At 41.2% G+C, this 21,721-nt stretch overlaps 1 protein-coding gene across 11 annotated transcripts in view; it reads right to left on the bottom strand.

The window, feature by feature from the left end:
* The window catches only part of C4H1orf94 (chromosome 4 C1orf94 homolog), a 124,689-nt gene that overhangs the window by 55,702 nt on the left and 47,266 nt on the right, over positions 1-21,721 (bottom strand). For 4 of the 11 annotated variants that reach the window (XM_007492758.3, XM_007492750.3, XM_001380410.5 and 1 more), the window contains 2 exons: positions 5,441-5,515; positions 947-1,143 (listed from right to left, as the gene is read on the bottom strand). The exons of 2 other annotated variants lie outside the window; for them this stretch is intronic. In XM_007492758.3, the coding sequence (XP_007492820.1) occupies positions 947-1,143; positions 5,441-5,515 (272 nt within the window). Of the gene's footprint in view, positions 1-946; positions 1,144-5,440; positions 5,516-21,721 lie in introns of those variants that run through there. 5 more of the 11 variants (XM_007492752.3, XM_007492757.3, XM_007492753.3 and 2 more) reach the window with 4 other exon arrangements.

The following is a 21,721-nucleotide window of genomic DNA, read 5'->3' as shown; positions in this document are numbered from 1 at the left end:
ATATCATTTCTTTATTATCATCCCGATTTTACAGAAGAAGAAGCTGAGGCTGAGATTGTGACTTGCCCATGATCACATAGGTAGTAAGTATCTGAGGCTCAGGTCATCCCCCCTTGTGGCTCTCATAGCCTGAGACCTAAACTCAATTCTTGCTGATTCCAGGTCCAGTACACTATCCACTATGTTAGTGGGCTGCTCCCTGGTAAGGGCAAGTTGTTTAAAAGCTAGGAATGTCAAGATAAGAAATTTGGACAAGACTCTATAAGCAAAGAGAGCTATTTCATTCTTGGGAGTAGAAGTAACATAAGCAAGAATATTCTAGAAACTATATATAGGGAAGATTCAGATAGGGAGGGAGAATAGAGCTAAGGAGACTACACAGCATGCTGCTGTGTCAATCTAAGGATGATAAAGTCCTAGCTCAAGCCACCTTTCCTCTGTGAAGTGTTTCTTGACCATCTATAAAATGTAGGGCTTGGGAGAGTCAATGTTTATGGACTCTTCCAGCTCTAAAATTCTATGTTCCTCCTTCAGCTCATAGCACTCGCAGTATGTACTCAGGATTTTGTACTTGGTTATATTCTACCATGTAATGTTCTGCATTGTTGATTCTTTGTATTACTTCTACAACGGGACTGGGAGCACCTAAGGGCATGGGCCATATCCCATCCTTCTGTCTCTCCATAGCACCAGTAGGCACCTAATAAAGACCTTAACTTCAGACACCATTTAACCGCACTTATATCAACCACAAAAGTCCTCTAAGGAAGCTGGCCTGTGGACTAGCTAACCCTCTGGGATAGTATTGGGTAATCTATCCAGAAATGTCTAGGTCCAGAGAACCCCACTATTCTCATAGCATCCCCACTTCTCTTTTTCCAGATTTTCCCCCAATTTTTTTCCAGATAATTGCCATGTTGGACCAGGGTGGGGTTTGGGAACATACCCATAAGCTTGGGGGAAGAGGTACTGTGGCCCATCTCCTGCCATGGGGGAAGGGTCACGGGGGCTGGTGGACAGCTTAGGAGGTGTCCTCTGTGGGTACGAATAGCCAGGCTGGACAAAAGGGATGTAACTCAGCAAGGGGGTATACGATGATCTGAAAATCTGCTGTCCCATCTGCTGCGGGTTGTAGGGCGTCACCTGTCATTCAGAGAGGAGAGAGGATCCCCACATTGGCAGGGAAGTTTCCATTCCCAACCCCCCAGTTACCTTCCCTGAGTCCACACAGACCATATGTCCCATAGATTATATCTTGAAGCCCACCAAAGACCCTATTTCACTTTTCTTGTTTCTGTCATCACCAAATCTCATCAATTTGACTAATCAGCCTCAGTCGTTCTATCATCTTCACATGGTATGGGCATGGTGAGTGCCAAATCAAACCAAAAATAGAAGCATACTGTGTAAGTGTATTTATGATAATCTCATTCAACTTAGAATCCTGTCTCAAAATTGTAACTGTTCCTATGGACAAGGGCCATCACATTCTGTATAGAATATATGAGGGTCTTGGGGCCAAAAATGGCAGGGGGGCTACTCAAGTAACACCTCTTCTCTTATTATCAGGGAAGAAGTCTTCCCCACATCCATATTTCTTCAGACACATAAGAGCTGGGATGTTTCAAAAAAATAAGTTCCCAAATTAGCTTTTTTTAAGACAAGTTTAGTGGGGGAGAGGAGCAGAAATACTAGAACACAGGACTCTATGAAGCTACTTATAAGCAAGTCAGAGAGGATGATGGGGCTCCACTAAGGAGGAACTCATCTGGGGTGAGAAGAGGAGGAAACATCTGGTAGATAACTAATTTTTCTTCCTAACTAAATTCTATATTCAGATGTTTCTACCTGTTTACAGAGCATAAGTGCTGCTACCACTCTAAATTTTCACACCCTAAGACAAAATCCTGATCATCTCACCCTAGTTATAGTTCTGAGCCAAACATCCTACTGCTGCTTCCTCCCACTCCCTCTCAACAATCTCCTGGTTGTATTTGAAGATGCCATGTCCTTAAAGAGGATGTGAATTCTGTACAGAGATGAGGTTAATGAGAGAGAGGCTGAGTTAAAGTTCAAACTCCTCAGATGATATCCAAGGCATTCTTGAATCTGAAACCACTTGCCTTGTTTAGTTTTATCTCCTAATTCTCTATTCCATGGCTTTAAACGTGGCTGGCATTCTACTGCCTCCTTGCTTTTTGGCTCAAGCTGTCTTCTATGACCAACTAACTTGTCCTCCCACTGCCTCTTGGCCTGTGGAATCTTGTGATGTTTTACATTCCACCCAATATGGCTTATTCCCCCTTCTAGATAATGAATCCCATGAGGACAGGGCTCACATTTTATCTCCTTGCCTAACATAGTTTTCTTTACATTTTTACACAGATTTCTTTACATAGCTACATAAGACATATTTGCTGTCAAAGGTGTAGAAGCACAGGAAACATAGCTCCCTGGCTTTTGGAAGGGCTGTGGTTCATGACCTAAATAGCCTAAATGCAAAAGATGCTCCAGGAGCTATGGAGGTCTATAAGGCCAAGCCTTCCTGGTAGAGATATCAGATATTCTGACTTTATCACACAAGGGCCCCAGAACCCCTTGTCCAATTCATCAGAGGGGGTCAGAGAGTTCCGCCCTTGTCTGTTGCTGGTGCCCCAGGCTTTGCACCCACCACCAGACATCTCCCTTTGGATGAGAATAGGGAATGAACTCAGCTGGGATAGTCAGATTTACAAGTCTGGGCTGGCTCTTTATTTCATTTTCATAAGAAGTTAGGAGCCTGGAACTCAAGCCAAAAGGAGCCTTAGAGGACATCTCATTCTACATTTTAAATTTACAAATGAGGAAACTGAGGGCTGGAGTGATGAAGTAACTTCACTTGTTTTGATTGTAAGAGGCAGAGGCAGGATTTGAAGCCAGGTTCACAAAGGTTCCCCCATATCAATTGGATAACATATCTGGATTTTGGAGCAGCATAAGCTATGGCGCTGGACCATGGTTGATACTTAAGGTCTACCCCCAAACCCATCATAAGGCAAGTACAATTTGGGAGCCTCCACATGTGAGGTTTGCCACTGTGCCATTCCCTTTCTTACCTAGCCTCTCTGTTTACCCACTTGACACAAGACACACCACTTCAGTCCCTGTTGGCTTCTTTTAAGTTCCCTTGACCTGAACTGTATGTTCAAGCAGAAGTGATGATGTATTTATTCTGCAATGCAATCTAGCTGTTGCTAGTGTTTTGGGATAATAGAGGCATCCTCAGAGGATGCTCTAGCATGAGTAGAATACACAGTCCTATCTGTCTTTTCCTCTACAGAATACTGTGCTTTCTGAAAACCCAGGATTTCATTATTCCCAAGGATTTCTGGAGCTCATATCCCTTCTACCATCTTTGCTCATGTCTGCAGCAATGTGAACATGTTTGGGGATGATAGCAAAAATAATAATATAATAATAATAATTCACATTCTAGCACTTAAAACAAAATAACATGCTCACAGCAACCTTTTGAAATGAGTAGGTCAAGTATCATAATCTCCATATGACTGGTGAGGGAAATGAGTGACAGTAACTTGCTGAAGGTCATACAACTAATAATGACCAGAGGGGGCATTCCACCCAGGGATTCTGACTCCAAGGCTTGGCACTCTGGTTACTGTACTCCAGTTGACCAACCAATCCCTAAGTTCCATCTGGGGCTAGAACTTCAATGTTAAACAAAGCCACAAGGTGTCAGGGGATAGATTCAGAGTGAGAGGAACGAGGCAGGACTGGGCATCCCTGGCTCTGACAGAGCTCACTTAACTGAAGTCACTTGTAAACTCCAAGGGAGAAAATCCTTTCTGGATGATACAGCCCTCACTTGCCATATATTCTCACTCCAGAGACCATCCAAAGGGCAGCCTGGCCTCCCTAGGGGCTGCCAAGTGACACTTCATGCTCTGGGAACCCTGCTTGAGTCTCTGAACTATGGAATTCCCTTTGAATTCCATTAACACCTCATATTCTTCCCTACCTTAGACCTATTGATAATCAGGGAAATAAAAGAGGGAGAAGAAGTGGGATGGGGAAGGAGAAGAAAGGGAGGACTGTGTCTGTGTCTATGTCAGTGTCAGTATTTATGTCTGCATGTCTGTAGCTCTGAGTGTATGTGTCTGTTTCTGAGTACGTATCTAAGCTGTGTCTGTGTCTATGTCTGTTTAGGCATCTATGTCTGAATGTCTATAGGTCTGGGTGTATGTGTCTGGGTCTCAGTTTGTGTGTCTCTCTATGACTGTGTTTATATTTATGTCTGGATCTGGGTGTGTGTATGTCTCCAGGATAATCTAAGGAAAATTGTGAAGTCAGCCAAGTTTTCTTTAGTGCCTTCTGCTTTTCTTTTTAGATAGTTGCCCCCTATTTCTCTCCTCTTCCTTAACACTTTGCCTTGCCTCAGAGAACTGCAACCCCATTCCCTCCCCCCTCCCCATCCCGGACCAGGATTTTCTGATAAAGCAATTCCCTAAGGATGAAGCAAGTAATGTGCTTCAATTGTTGGGCATAGAAAGAAGGAAGAGAGAGAAGGAAGGGGAATTTTTAAAGAGGAACCTGGAAAGGCTACTGTCTTAACTCCAACATGGGAATCAAAAATCACTGAACCATGGATCAGAGCTAAAAGGACCCTTAAAATATAAATAAAATATTCGAGCTTGAAGAACCTTAAGCTATAGAACATACAATAGTTGATCTGGGAGAGACTTTAGAACATTTCATGTTATAGCTCAAGGAGTTTGATCTCTTCATTATAGAGAGGGAGAAACTGAGGTCCAGGGATTTGTACTGAACTAGGACTTGACCCCAGGTTTTCTAGATTCTAAGAGCATGACAGAAAGGAAGGAGCAATATACTTGGGATCAAAACACTTGTTTTCTAACCTCATTTTACTTACTAACTCTGTGACCTGAGGCAAACCATCTCACTCAGTTAAATGTGTCCTCACCCATAAAATGAGGATAATGGTTCCTGACCTAATGACTTCATAGGGCTTCAATAAGAATCAAACGAATTGGTGAATAGGAAATTGTTTTAGAAACCAGCTTTCCATCTGTGTAATTTATATTCCATAGCCCTCAGAAACAGATTTGTGATCAACATATTCTCAAGCCTCTCAAATCCCTCTACACCAGAGACTGTCTGCCCTGTCTTGGTATAATACTGGACCTGATTGCCTTTTCTAGCCTAGCTCTATCTGAGGGTTTGTGCCTGTCTTTCTGTCTGCCCGTCTGTCTTTGTATGTCAGTGTTTCTGAGGTTATTAGTGTGACTGTCTGTAGGGTTAAGGGGTAGGAGGGGGAGAGGATAAATAGAGAGATCAGGAGAAAAGCAAGAGTAAAGATAGGACAGACACACAGATGGAAGGTGGGGGTGGAGGGCTGCCTGGAAGCAGTGACTGAGCACACCTGTCTGGAGTAGCATCCCAGCTGGGGGTGCAGCGCCTGAGGGTAGGGCATCCGTGCTCTCTGCTGATACAGGCCCTGGGGGAGAGAGGGGAGAAGAGACTCAGCACTGGGTCTGCTGGGGAGGGGGTTGGGAGAGGGGAGTGAAGTGGAGGCACAGAGGCTGGGTCCGTACTGGCCATTGTATACACCAAGCCTCCAATGTGGCATAAGGGTTCTGAACCTGGGTCTCTGGCAACTACAAGGCCAATGATATTGCATTGCTGTCTTGTTCAAGTGCCTACTGTGGCTCCCCATTGTCAAGGGCATCAATGCAAAGTCTCCACACTGACCCTATAGTTCCAGCAGCATCATGGTCATCCCTTCTTGGCAGGCCTCAGCCTTCCAGCCCCATACATAGGATCTGGAGCTGGGAAAGCCATATGGACCATTTGGTTCAACCACTTAATTTTATGGTGGCAAAAACTGAGGTTTGTATAGAAAAACTTGTGGGCAGTCATATTGAGGGCAACAGAGGTGGGATCTGAATCTGGGTCCCCTAACTCCAAATAGAATGCTTTTTTCCTTATTGCCACACTACCTCATCTTCATCATTCTACTCCTTCTCTCTCTTCTGCAGGTTGTCTACCACTAGCTCCATGCTTCATTCTCGCCTTTTTTTCCCCAACCAGGTTGCTTACTTCCTCTCTCTTCCTCCAGCCCCATGCTAAATACAAACGTAGGTCCCTACAGTCCAAAGCTTCAGACAGAAGCCCTGAGGAAGAGAGGGACTGATGACATGATCTAGCCCTCTTCCCAGGTACCTCCCTCCAGAGGCAACAGCCATCCCTCAGCCCTCTCCAGTCATCTTTCCTCATTCCCACTTCCCTGCCCCAGCTCATGCCACCTCTTCTCCTACCCTCTCCATCTCTATCTATCTGAATTGTTGCTCCCATGCCTGGGATGCTCTCCCTTCTCACTGCTACCCCAGGAATCCCTAGTTTCTTTGGCATTAAGCTCAACCGTCACTTTGTGTAGCAGCCCTTTCTTAATCACCTCTACTAGTGCCTTTCCACTCAACCTTGTTTTATTTGGTATGTTTGTAATGTTCTTATATATAGGCAGTTATTCTCCTTTCACACTTCTATACCACGAGCTCCTTGAGGGCAGGAATAGTTCACTTTTGTCTTTTTCTCTCCAGAGCCAAGTGCAAGTCCTGCCACCAAGGAGATTAATACATGTTGATTGATTTAAAGCCCACTTCAAAAATGTCCCCTCCCAAGAAGCTTCCTTTCCTGATCTGACATCTACTCATGTAGCAGGGCAAATGCTATTCTAGAGCATTTGTTCATTGGTATCATTTGTCAAGGATGTCAAGTCATTGTAGGTTTGGCTCTTGACTTCCCAATCCTCTCACAACTCCTGACTTTCTGGGACGTCACGTATACCTCCCCGTGCACACTGTGTACTCACCCACACCCAGTGCCTGTGTCTGGCTACATGTTTGTCTAAGCCTACCTGGCCTAGATATTCCTGTATGTCACAGAACTAAGAGTACGACAGGAGTCAGGGTGTAAACCACTTCCTTCCAGAAGGTTAATTAGCATCCATGTCACTTTTCTAAACTGAATAAAGAAATAGGTTCTCAATTAATTGTGGTTGGTTGGTTGGTTTATCTATGAGAAGTTATCGTAACTTTTCTTCTCAGGAACACATTCACTTCAGTCATCTCATTTGTCTTCTAATAACCCCTCTGAACCAAGAAAGAGTCCAAAATCATTCTTTCATCCATTCAAGAAACACTCAGTGAGCTGCTTAAAATTTAGGCAAGAGCCTAGGCTAAGTTGAAGGAGATGCAAAGCTAAATAAGACACAACTCTGATGCCGAAGGGTATTGCAGTCTAGTAATGTGGCAGTGCTCTAGTTTTACACAAAGAGAAACTGAGGCTCAGAGTGTGGAGATCGGTAGCAGATCTCCTGACTCCCAGACCAGATTTCCATGGACTTGGACCTGCTTGGCTGTGGTGGCACTGGGAGTGGAACCTTTGGGATCTGAGGTCATTTCCAGGTCTAACATTGTAATTTCTATCATATTTTATGAATGAGCTGCCATGAATATAACCTGGTTAGGTCAAAGGGTTCTGAAGAGTTTCATGGACCTACCACAAAACTCAAAGGCCCATGCATTCTAAGGAAGACAAAAGGCAAGAGGATGATCAGAGATTGATAGGACCAATGGTCAGAAAGGATGGGGAGACAAAGCAGGATGGAGAGGAGTTAGAATTTCCTACTTATTATTTTACTCCTATTTTCTCTGCCAAGAATAATGAGCTCCTGACCAGGAAAGAAGAGTAGACATGATTAACAGAAAGTTAAGTAATGAGATGATAGCAGAGCACTTAGTTGTCTTTGAATCACCAGACCCAAATTAACAGCATCCTCTGGCAGAGAAATAGCTACTGGGGCGATTGTGAAATTTCTTTGAGGGATGGTTGAATGGCCATCCAGGATAAAGGTGTTCTTATAGAACTAGAGAAGGGTACATTTTCATATTTTCAAAAAGGAGAAAAGGATGGAGTTTGCCAACTATGGGCAGGGTGATCTTGACTTTGATTCCAGACCAAAATCCTAGAATTTACAAAGATGAAAAGCAAGAGTCCCTGCCCACTAGGAGCTTACAATCTATTAGGGAGATACTGGGCGGGGGGGGGGGCAACTAGGTGACACAGTGGATAGAGTATCAGGCTCAGAGTCAGGCAGAATTGGGTTCAAATCTAGCCTTAGACATTGCCTAGCTATATGACTCTGGGAAAGTCATTTAATTGCATAGCCCTTGCCCATCTATTTTAGAGTTGTTACTAAGACAGAAAGTAAAGGTTTAAAAATTCTTTTTTAAAAAGGAGGATATAACAGGCATATATATATATATATATATATATATATACACGTAAGTATGATGCAAGGTAGAATATGATAGAAGCAGAAGAAAAACTGAGTCAAGAGTGCTTTAGGAAAATCTGAGGGCTCATGCAGTGTCATCTGAAAAGAATAATGCTCAGTTTTTCCAGATGGAAAATGAATCTGAATTGGTTGTCTTCCTTCCCTTGCCTTGGGGTACCACCCAGATCAGGCCTTCATCACTTCTTGGCTTTACTAATATAATGGGCTCCCAGCTGGTTCCCTTGCCTCCAATTTCACCCCTCTTAAGCCATAATCCACATAGTGATCAATGTCAATCCATGTTCCTAAGGCCCAGCCCTACCCACAACTGTGTCCTGATCAAAAATATTCAGTGGCTCCTTATTACCTAGAAAATGAAATACAAACTCACCAGCAGGACACAGAAAGATTTTTTTACAAGTTTATAAATTTTCATAAGTTTTGTAAGTTAGCTCAAATTCTCTGATACTTTTCATGCTCTCTGCATTCCAGTCAAATTCAAGATGGGGACTATTTGAATAAGGGTGAGGTGATTATTCATTTGTATGCATAAGAGTTAAAAGGTATAGCTGAAAGAATGTAGACTTATAGATCTAAACAATTAGAAAAGTATTAATTGCTCATGGATAGGACAAGCCAATATAATTAAATGACAATTTTACCTAAATTACTTATTCAATGTCATACCAATCAAACTACTTCAAAATTTCAACATTTTACAGAATTTGAAACAATAATAACAAAATTCATCTGAAAGAACAAAAAGTCAAGAACATCAAGGGAGTTAATGAAAATAAGCTCTGAAGGAAGGTGATCTGACTGTATCAGATCTCAAACTGGTAATCATCAAAATAATTTGGTACTGGCTAAGAGATAAAGTAGTGAATCATTGGAAGAATTTTAGAACTCAGTACACAGTAGATAATGACTAGTATTTGAGAAACACAAAGTTTCAACCTTTGGGGACAAGAATTTACTATTTGACAAAAACTGCTGGGAAAACTGGAAAATTACAAGACAGAAATGAGGTACAGATCAATATCTCACATCATGTATCAAGTCAAAATAGGTTCCTGATTTAGACATAAAGGGTGATTCCATAAATAAATTAGGGGAGCATGGAATAGTTTACCTATCAGATCTATGGATAAAGCAGGAATTTATGACCAAATAAGATATGGAAAGCATTATGGGATATAAAATTGATAATTTTGATCATATTATTCACAACATATTGTTCACAAACAAAGCCAATGCAACCAGGATTTGAAGGAAAGGAAAGCTGGGGGGGGGGGGAATTTTTACAGTAAATATCTCTGATATTGGCCTATTTTCTCAAATATATATAGAGAACTGAGTCAGATTTACTAGAATACAAGTCATTCCTCAATTGATAAATGGTCAAAGGATATGAACAGGCAGTTTTCAGATGAAGAAATCAAAGTTATCTACAGCCATATGAAAAACTGCTCTAAATTACTCTTGATTAGAGAGACACAAATTAAAATAGCACTGAGGTGCCACTTTACATACCTGTAAAATTAGCTAACATGACAAAAGGAAAATTACAAATTTTGTAGGGAATATGGGGAAATTGGGACACTAATGAATTGTTGGGAAGTTGGGGAATGATCCAATCATTCTGGAGAGCAATTTGGAACTATACCCAAAGCACTTTAAAATACTGTATGCCTTTTTCATCTAGCAATCCCACTACCAGGCCAGTATCCCAAAGAGGTTAAAAAAAGTGGGGGGAAAGGATCTGTTTGTACGAAAATATTTATAGCAGCTCTTTTTGTGATGACAAAAGATTAGAAATTGAAGGGATATCCATCATTTGGGGGAAAGGCTGAACAAGTTGTGGTATATGATTGTAATGGAATATTTTTGTGTTATAAGAAATAACATACATTATATTTTCAGAAAAACCTGGAAAGACACGGACTGATGCAAAGTGAATTGAGAAGAACCAGAACACTGTAGACAGCAACAGCAATATTGTTTGCTTTACAATTGTAATGACCTGGCTATGCTCAGCAATACAGTGATCCAAGAGAATTCCAAAGGACTTATGGTGAAAAATATCATCTAATGCCCAGAGAAAGAACTGGTTGGAGTCTGAAAGCAGATAGAAACTTTGTGGAAAGGGGGGGGTCTCCTTTCTTTCCCCCTCTCCATACCAAAAGTCCAACCTTCCCTTGGGTACAAAACATTCTTTCCTTTTATCTTTTTTTTAATAAAAAAACATACTATATTTCGCCTTTCTTAATATTTTTCATTCTTGTTTTTTTTTCTTCCACAAAGTGACTAAAATAGAAAAAATGTTTTTCATGATTGCCCATGTAAAATCTATATCAGATTGCTTTTTTGCTTATCATCTCAAGAAGGAAGGAGGAGAGGGAAGAAAGGAAGGGGAATTTGGGACTCAAATTATACATATATATATATAATCATACATATATGTTAAATCCTTATCTTCTACCTTAGAATCAATATTAAGTATTGGTACCAAGGCAGAAGGGTGATGAGGGCTCACTATGCAATTGGGGTTAAGTGACTTGCCCAGGGTCACACAGCTAGGAAGTGTCTGAGGCTAGTTTTGAACCTAGTACCTCCCATCTTAGGCCTGGCTCCCTATCCACTGAGTCACCTATGGGGTTCTCAACTATTTTTTAATCTGGTTCAGGTTTCACTCAGGAGTGTTGCAGGACATGCGCTTGATACCTCTGGGGTAGAGTGTTGCAAGGCTGATGACTAGTCAGCCATAAGAGCAAAGAATAAGGAGATTTAACATACAGGGAACAGTATATAGACCTGCTTGTATTCAACACAGTGTGTGAAGTGGAGTGCTGTGAAATCAGGTTGGAAACACTGATTGGAGGCAAAATATGAAGGGTTTTAAGTGCTAAAAAAAAAGAATTTTTGTTATATTGAAGAGGAAAGAGGGAGCCAATGAAGCTTCCTGAATAAGAGAGTGACATGGTCAAACCTGAGCTTTAGGATAATATGGCAGCCATGTGGAGGACAGACTTGAGAGGGGGAAAGAGAGAGGGAGACCATCTACAGGGAGACCATCTACAAGACTCTTGTAGTAGGTCAGGGGGGACATGGTATATGCCTGAATTAGGATGATGGCCGTGGCAGTCCAGAGAAGTAGGGTTGTGGCAATTGCTTGGATATAGACGAATGGAGGAGGATGCTGAGATGGTGAACCTGACAGCCTCAGAAAGTTAGGAAGGGAGGCAGGTTTTAAGGGGAAAGATGATGAGCTCCATTTTGAACATCTTGCATCGGAAGGTCTATGGGTACATATATAGATGGAGTTGTCTAGTAGGCAATTGGTAATGCAGGACCAGAGCTTGGGAAAGAAATGAAAGCTGGATAGATGTGGGAGTCATCTAAAGAAATAATCATTTGATCCTATGGGAGCTGATGAGATACCCAAGAGATAAAGCACCAGGAGACATGAGAAGAGGGCCTCGGGCAGAGCCCCAGGCTCTAGCCTCAGTTAATGGAAGTAAGGAGGATAGAGATTCAGCAGAGGCAACTGGCTGAGAAGGATCCATCAATCAGATGGGAAGGAGCTGAGGAAGGAGAGAGCAGCATCACAAAAACGCGGAGGAGAGAGAAAAGAGTGTGGAAGAGGCCAGGTGCTCAAAACTAGCAAAAACTAGCAAAGGTCAAGAAGAAGGAGAAAAAACTATTGGATTAGCAATTAAAATGACTCATTAGTGCTTGGAAACTGCAGTTTTAGACAAGTGTTGAGGTCAAATGCAAAATGATAAGGCGTTGAGAAGTGGGAGGCGAGTATGGAAAGTAGATGTTTGTTTTTATTTCTAGGAGTTTAACAGGGGAAGGGAAGAGAGATAGAAGATGATAGTTTGAGAGGAGAGCAGGGTCAAATGAAGACTTTTTTTTAAACCCATACCTTCCATCTTAGAATCAATGCTGTGGTTTGGTTTCTAGGCAGAAGAGCGGTAAGAGCTAGGAAACGGGAGTTAGATCACTTGTTCATGGACACACAGCTAGGAAATGTCTAGGGCCACATTAGAACTCAGGACCTCCTATCTCTGGGCCTGGCTCTCAATCCATTGAGCCATCTGGCTGCCCCAAAGATTTTTCTTTTTAAGATGGGAGGTCCAGGCATGTTTGTAGACAGCAGGAGAGGAACCACTGGTAACATACGTACCGGTGCATTGTGAACCTGAAAGCACTTGGCAATACCACCTATGAGGCAGATGATAAGGAGGGTGATGATCATCACTATCCATCCTGCCACTGTAAGCTCCTTCAGGGCAGAGACTGGTTCATCTTTTGTTTGTCTTTGAATGGCTTGTATCCAAAAGAAGGCCTTGAACACAGCAGGAGCTTAATAAAAGCCTATTGTTGAACTAGAATCCAAGATATTATCCAGATTTCTGCATCCTTTGTAAATTGAATCTCTTGCATGTTGGTAGCTTTTCCCCTGGCATTAGTAAAGCCTTGCTAAAAACCCATTTATGGCTTGGGCTTATTAAGGGAAGAGGGCAATGACATGGTAAGGGCACTCTGGTGACAGCAGGATTTTAAGGGCTGAGTGAGCCAAACCCTGCATGTCACAAGATGCTGGCTGCGATGATTAAAATCAATGCATAAAGAGAGGAAACAGAGCTGCTGTCTCCAGAGTGTGATTTATGGAGTTGGCTAGTTCCCTATCCTGGGGCTCAGAGGTGGTGGCCACATTTTATCACACTCATCTCAGCCAGGCCAGCTTTGACTGCATGCAAGCAAATGGCTCCTGAAAAGCTCGAGCAACCACGACCTCCGAAATTCTTTTCCTCGGCCGATTCCCAGCTGCATCCTTGCCTGGGCCTCTATTATTTTAACAAGAATTCCCTCTCCAAAGTCACCGATTGAAGCAGCATGCTTATCAAAGGCTATAGGGCAGTGGTCCAGCTTGCAAGGAACAAGGATGGAATGGGGAAAAGATTCTAGCTGAAGGAGGAAGAGGAAGAGGAAGAGGCATCATTGAGAATATGGGCCGTGGGTCAGTACACCCACACTAGCCAGTCCACTGTCCACGTCTAGGACACACAAAATTAGCAATCATTTCCAATGTGGACAGTTGGCACACATGCCAGAACATTCAGCCCAGGAAAGGAGCAGAAAAATCTGCAAAGGAGCTGTGAGAAAAAGGTCATGGTGGCCATCAGTAAACAGGCAAGGGACCATCAGGCGTCCAACAATGATTGAATATGATTGCTACAAAAATAACCCCAGAAATCACTGCAGTGTACAACTACCCAAACTCTAAGGGTACAAAGCTCTAAATAACAGCAAGCAGAAATAAAATTAATATCCTGCATCCTGGCTGACATGCAAACATAACCCCATCATCACCTGAACTTATATAACCTTTTGCCCAAAGCCGAGGGGAGCATTGGTGCCCTTCTTTCTCAAGCTGTCTCTGTGTTACACCTGCAGAAACAAATAATACGAGGTCCCTCCACCTTGCTAGTTGCAGTCGGCAGAGAAGACTCAAGTCTACCTTCATTCTGTGCGTTATGGAGAATCCTCAGGAAGTGCCTTTGAAAGCCTGGTGCTAGATAAGCCTTAGAGGAGACATGTCTAACCTCTTGTGGTCCATCCACCCTGGGAAGAAAGCTTTTGTAATTGGTCAAGATGGGTACACCTCATCAGCCCATCTGCTTTCTGGATTTCATACAACTTCAAGCTCCATGGTCTCAATGATAGTGACAGGAACCCTGGCCCAGGTCCATAATACCCAGCTCTTGTTAAAATAAATGAAGAGTGGATATGTACAGGATAATATCCATAAGACCCTCTGACTGGAAGGCTCTAAAACCTCCACCTAAAGGAGGGGCTCCAGCACAGTCTTCCCCCCATTTCTCACTGGCTGCTTTGCTTTGGGGCTTCTTTGACATTCTCCTTTTTTCTGGTATGAGAATTAAAATTAATATACAATAACAAGTATTATATTTATAAGATTAAAATAAAAATTGGACTTAAAAGGGAGCTAACTCAAGCCTTGGTCTTGATAAAGAAGAGAGATATGGTGGAGACACCAAACTATATACAAGCGCAATATGGTGGAGAGAAGAGGAGTTCTGGGAAATACCGAAGGACTTCTGGGGGATGAAGTCCAAGGGTTCAAAATTCTAATTAATACATTGGGTACTTTCCTCTGCCTTCTCACTCCCCACTCCTCTTCCCAATGCTTTTCACTCTCCTAATACATATTGTCTTTCCCCATTAGACTATAAGTTTCTTGAAGGCAAGGGCAGTAATATTTTTTAAAATTTGTATTTCTATCCTTAGTGCATAGAACAGTGCCCAGCACATAGTAGGTGCTTTCTAAGTGTTTAATGATTGTAACTATACCCATGAATAAGACTCCAATACATTGCTGTTCATCTAGTAGGTATTCAGGTAAGTCTTGATGGTCAAGGCAAATCTTGAAATATTACCTAATCATTAATTTGACAAGATTGATGCCTGTTGTTGGACATGGAGTGATACATTTCATGATGAGAAACCAGTTAAGTCTTGATGGTTAATCCTCTCTCAAAATCTCTTTTAGGATATTCTGAGTAATTTGAGCTATCTTTTAAGTCTAACAATTTGTTCAATTTGTTTGAAAGTTATCAGGCATGATAATGACAACTTGGATAAAATTCCTGCCCATGAATTCCTCAAACTTTGAGGTTAATGGAAACCTATTCTCTAAAATGATATCTGACAGTTCTTGAAGCTTGAGGTTAGAAACAGGAGTATTTTCAGTCATTTTGAGAAGAAATCAACCACAATCAACATTTTTTTTTCTTTTGGTATGAGGCTAAAAAAATCCATAGAGTTTTTTTTTTTAATTTTAAACCCTTACCTTCTGTCTTAGAATTAATTCCGTATATTGGTTTCAAGGCAGAAGAGTGGTAAGGGCTAGGCAATGCAAGAGGGTCACACAAGTAGGAAGTATCAGAAGTCAAATTTGAATCCAGGACCTCCTCTTTCTAAATGTAGATCTCAAACCACTGAGTCACCTAGTTGCTCCCAATATAGTCTTAAGGTTTTCTGGTCACTTCCCAAAGTGAGACTGCTGTTCATTACATGGATTTATTTGTCATAATTACCTCTTTTTACATATAATCTTTTTAATATAAAAATCCTGGCCATAATATATAGCTATAATACTATGCATTCATTCAAACTATTCCAGGATTGTTAATGTGGCCCAGATGGTGGGATGATAGCTTTTTGAAACCACAAAGTAATATGGCAAAGGGTGCCAGAGTTGCATCCTGTACGGGAGGATAATTCTTGTAAATAATTTGTGAATGGCTTAAAGTCCTTCAGTTGTTGACCACTCTATCTGTGCCCTTTTCAATAAATATGTTAAAGAGATTCTCATTTTATATGTCTTGAAACACAAGTCTTGGAGTTCTTCTAACATCAAGACTTCCACTGGGGATGGAACAATAAACTTTAGAGTTTGACATGGTTGATAGCTCAGGCTTTCATAAGACTGTAAGCAACTAGGCTTGTATATATTCATCTAATAGTTAAAAGTGCTAAATAGCCATGTATATGATAGCATTGCTGAGGCTTTAAAAATAGTAATAATAGCTAGCATTTATATGGTGTATATAAATACAATATATAATTTATATATTGTAAAGGCTTAATTTTATCTTTACAACCACCCTAGGAAAAAGGTGCTATTATTATCCTCATCTCATAGATGGGGAAATGGAGGCTGAGCGGGGCTGAATGACTTCCCAGGGTCACACAGCTAACAAATATCAGACCTAGAATTTGAATTCAGGTCTTCCTGACTCCAAGAGATCTATAGAGTCCCTTGACTAGTACAAATTGTCAAAGTAGAGCTATGGTTCTGAAACGTATTGACTCCTAGGATGCCTGCTTGGGATTCTTTATCCAGGAATTCTGATGTACTAAACAATTGGAGTCTTAATATTACCTGGCCCCTAGAGGTAGGGTATGGCCCATGACAGGAGGTGTGGTAAGAAGCAATAGCTCCTGCTTACTGTGATGCACCTGACCAGACTCACAAGTCAGTAATTGGCATTCTGAAAAGCATTCCATGCGTCTGGTCAGGGAAGAAGTGACTGCACAATGGCTCCATTTTGTAGACAAAGAACACAGTAGAAGTTGAGTAACTCCAAGGAGGAGGGATGACGTTGGAAGGTTTGGGGAAGGTGCATCTTGGATCACACTCTGCCTTGTCTTGAGTGGTGTGAAGACCAGTAGCACTGATATGTTGACCACAAAAGTGATACTGGACATTCCAATTATAATCTAACTCCCTTCCTGCCCCTGAATTACTAAAACAGGATAGGCCTTGATGAGGAATTTCTTCATCCACTGTTTTTCCCAGGATCAAATGACTGAAATATGGTGTCGCGTTTGGAATCCCAGAAAGCAAGGTTTCAAAGAAATCTTGAGAAATGTTCAGGTAGTAGAAATTCCAGACTGAAGGCATTTAACTCAGAGCCCAAATGCTCCTCAGTAACTAGTGAGTGCCTAGTAGTCTGCAGCAATGCCATCATCATGCAGCTGTTGATAAACTTGGGCCAGTTCATGTTTTGCAAAGATCTTCCCCTCCATCAAGAACAGCAAAGAGCAAGCACTGAACATGGGAGCTGTTGAAGGACCTTGCTTACAGTCCACTTGCCATCTTCCCAAAGTTTTCGGGCTTAGGCACCCACACAATCAGTTTAGTTCATGGATGTGTGAATGGTCTTCAGTCTTCTCCAAGCTGTACTCCCCACTCTTGAGACTTTATCTGTCATGAATGCCACAGAAACCTCTCCACCCTAGAAGTTCACTGCACCCCTGGACTTCTTGGAAGTTGGAAATATTCTCTTCCCTGTGGCCTCTTGCACCAATTGACCAATTTCTCCTTGAATTCAAGTATTAAGGAGGCCTCCCAGGTTAGCCATCGCTTCCACTTCAGGCTGTACTCTTGGTTCTCCAGACATTCTCTAACATACCTTCATCCTTTTCAGCTTCCTTTTATATGCTGTCTCTTGCCATTAGAATGTAAGCTCCTTAATGGCACAAACTGTCTTTCTGCTTGTATTGTACTTCTGGCATGGGGTAAATTTGTACACAGTGCCTATAGTAATAAACGTGATGCTTGGTGACTTGCCTTGGCTTTAGGGTGCCTTCATGTGATGTATTGTAGGTGTCTGATAAAAATTTGTCAAATTAAATTGAACTAAGTCAAATTGAATTAAATGTTCACTATCACCTTCAAGGTTTACCTTTAGGGCAAAGGGCAGATTTCCAGCTTTGAGGTGCATTGGTGGTTTGGCTGGATCCAGATGGAATGACACTGACTCTGCCTTGGAAGCATGATAGAAAATGTTGACAACATTCTGTGGACTAATTGCTTTCATCAAATGCCAATCTTGGTGTGGAAGAGTGCAAGCTGTATTATTGGTCTCTGAACCAACCAGAAAAGCCCCAAATAAGTACTATATGTACATCCCACATGGGAGACCTAGAGTATATGACTTAAATTTTATTTTTATACCTATGTTTCTGATTCCTTGGGAAAGACGTTGGGGTATAATGCAAAGGCCATGGGGTCCAGGAGAGGTAGAAGTCAGGAGACCTCAGGTCAAAGCCCAGCTCAACTACTTACTATTTCCATGATCTGAGGTAAGATACTGAACCTTTCTGATCCCATCTCTTCTCCTCTAAAATAGCTCTAAATCTCCTGTTTTGTCTATTCCTTTTTTTTTCAATTACATGTAGAAACCATTTTTAACAAGTGTTCTCTGACCTTTTACAATCTAGATGGTAAACAAGCTGATACAGGTTTTTCCAGTGTTGTCTAGTCCTAAATCTATGATGCTATGAATCATCTACTCTTAGTTCCTGCTTCCTTTTTCCATCCCACTAAGCCTTTTTTGCTAATGTTCCCTCCAAGGCCAAGTTAGGGAGGCTTCCACCTGGAAACAGTGATAGAGTCCCTAACAGGGGCATAAGCTTCAATGTACACCTCTACCCTATGGGAATGAGCTTTAATAGAAAAATCCAACTGTGTTAGTACTTTTCCCCCTAGCTCTCAGAGGTATAAATCTTCTGCTCCTGAAGGCTTTGGAGCAGCTCAATGTTGTGGCAGTTAGCTGCCAATTGCCACATACAATTGCTATCAATGAGATCTGTGACATACTTCAGAAGGTAGGAGTCTCAGGTTCAGGGCTGGTTATGCTAAATCAGGCTGCCACTCACTTCAGGGCTAATGGGAATGGACCATGGAACATCTTACTTCCACCTGCTCCTATCTATGTATCTTTCAACAAACATCACTATCCTTGCACCATTCATTCCCTCTCCAGGAGTTAGTTTTTGCATCTTATAATTCAGATGGATGCACTGATCAGCTGATCTGGTGAGATGAACACACTTGGGCTCTAGCTTCTGATGCTAGGAAGCAGTTTCTTCCCAGAAGACTTCCCTGCTTCTTCTTTGGGGTGAACAATTGGAAACTTACTGATGAAAAATCTCTCCTGGCTCATTCTCAATGCAGCAGCTTTCAGTGGGGTGACCTTGTCATTCTGAGTGCATGGTTGGCTTCAAGAACTTGGATAACAGGTCAATTAAAAAAAATGGAAGACTGCATCTGTATCAATGATTAATGTCACATACTACAATAGGAGTCAATTTCTATCTTGGACTCCTAGTCATTTTAAGTACTATGGCAAATAGTGCGGCATCTTGAAACAATGGAGTCTCAGAAAATGATCTTGGAAACTACCGAGCTTCGCTATCATGTGAATAATCAAGATTGGTGATATGAACTGCGATGGCAGTTCCTGGGCTTTCTTCTGATGGATTGCGAATGTGTTACTTTCTCAAGGTGACCCTGTCTCTTACAGAATGTGTATTCTTGAATTTGCAAGCAGAATGTCTTTGTAATGTTTTGCAGCCTGAAAAAGGGTTGCTATATCTGAATTGATTTGCAGATATTACGGAATGTGTCTCTTCGGTGTTCTGTTAGCAAAATTTGCAAGAATTCAGTTGCCTAAATGTTATAGACAGCATTAAATTAGAAGATGTAATTTTAATTTCCATGGCATATAGTGATTCAGTCTTACTAGCTAGGTCCTTATTATATAGCCATTAGCACTTTAAAATTTAATTCAAAAGAGTTTTATTGAAGGTCTTCACTATGAATTCTAAATTCAAGATGTCTGTGCAACCTTTGGCCATATAGTACAGGCAGTGTGGGACAGCATCGACATTAGAGTACTTGGGTTCAAATGCTGGCTTTTTCACTTACCGTGTGTGTGACTTTAAGTACACTGCTTAACTTTGATAGGCCTTCATCTATTAAATAAAGGGTTTAACTAACCGACCTCCAAATCCCCTTATGGTTCTAAATCTCCAATACTGCATCATCTCAAAAATCCCTATAATTGCAGTATTAAGACCAATGGTATACCACCTTTGCAGTGTACGTAATCAATCATATTTTTATAGAACAGTTGATTTCTATTTATTAAATTTTTAATCTTTGGTCAATGACTAATGACAGGACTTTGGGCTTAGGGATCATCTGTTGATGTTAGTGAAATGTGAGCCCCAATAATCCTATAATTTATTTGAATGGTTCTTGTCTTAAGAAGGGACAGTGTGAGATTTTACAGCAAAACCTTATGGTCATGTCAACTGTTAGAAACAAAAAATTCTCTTTAGGGTCCTTTTTTGCTTCCTCCAAGAAATAGGGACAGTGTCTCTTTATAGGAACCCTCAGAATCAGGATGGCTGACATGGAAACTCTTCAATATATTCTGGAAGTTATTTTAAGCACAGGTCACTTCAAATTTCTGGATGGCAACTCCATGCAATAGCTTATGAGGAGCATTTGAGAGAAGAGTTACTCTGCCTGCAGTTGTCTAATTCTCATTTCCAGAATATAGTTTGTACTCAATGTCAGTAAGCATGTGAAAGACCAGCAGACCTTTTAAATGGCAGGTCACTTTATTGTTGTAAAAATTCCTCAAAAAAAGTAGTAGCTCATAGTTATGTTAATTCAGAAGATAAAAAAGACCTAAGAAACTCAAACAAAATAAAATTGTTGCATTACACTGGAGCATCCCCTAGTATGCCCTCAGTATAAAATTTTTGTTCTAATATCCAGAAGAGAAAGATAAAACTAGCCTCCAAAGACAATCTAAGAAGATACTTGAGATTTATATGCTGTATTTCCTTGACCAATGGACTTTGTAATTTCGCTGACTTCTGCAGAGTCTTGATTCAGTTTGGGTCCCTATCCTCTTCACTTATTCTTTCTTTCTCTTTCTCAACATTTTTATCTTTCACCTTGGCACTTGGAATTTCCAGTATGGGACTGGATGATTGTCAGGTTCAGAAAGATTTAGAGCTCAGGGAGGCACTGTGAAGGTACTTACTTCTTTTATAAGCACAATATTGATAAAAAATAAAGATGGAGGAATCTCAGGGTAATACTTTGAGATAAAAATTGAATAAGCCTAGGCTATGGACAGTTTTCACTAAAGGTAGACAGATGTTCCTTATACTGCCTGGTTTAGGTCAGCTCTGTTTGTATCTCCTGAAACCAAAGAGAGATATAGACATACAGTACCCCTACCAGAGACCCTTATTCTCACAAGAATAATACAGTTGAGATATTGGTCCTAAGCCAAAGATCCAAATGGATGAGTTCCAAGGGAGACAAACGACTCACATAATTGGACAATAGAAGAGCAAATTTGAACTATGAACAAGAGGTTTTTTTTTTTTTTTCACATAGGCCTATGGACATTGTCATGATGAAGGCTAATGAACTATTCGAATAGAACTTGACTTGGACAGAAACAAAGGGTCACACCAAATCACTAGTGTCGTAGTGATTCTATTGTTGCTACTTCTAGACTACCACCTTTATAAGGAGGAGTAAAAAGCAAGCTATTACGGCTCATTTCAGTCGTATCCCTCCTCTGACTATTCTTTCCCATCCTGTGCTTCTTGTTTGGTAGCTCCCACTCCTATTTATCTCTGAATTTAGTTTTGACAAATGACCAGAACAATGCCACCATCAAGTTATCTCTTTTCCTCTTGCTTCTAAGCATTTTGATATCAGGAACAGTTTTATTTTTGTCTCTGTATCCCCAGTACTCAGCCCAAAACCTGGCAAAAAGCAGACTCTTAAGAAATGTTTGTTGATTGATTCTTTGTCTCATCTGCTCCCTTTTCACCTTCTTCCCAACAGGTAAAAATGGATGTTCCTCGGGTTATGCCCTTGCTCATCTTCTCTCTCTTTACTCTCACCTTGCACAATATCATTCATTCCCTTGTCTTCTCCTATTGCCTCTA

The sequence above is a fragment of the Monodelphis domestica genome, chromosome 4, assembly GCF_027887165.1.
Source record: "Monodelphis domestica isolate mMonDom1 chromosome 4, mMonDom1.pri, whole genome shotgun sequence".
In the NCBI taxonomy this organism is placed as follows: Eukaryota; Metazoa; Chordata; class Mammalia; order Didelphimorphia; family Didelphidae; genus Monodelphis; species Monodelphis domestica.
Note: the sequence above shows the minus strand (reverse complement) of the source record. Positions and strands in the feature narration are given on the sequence as shown.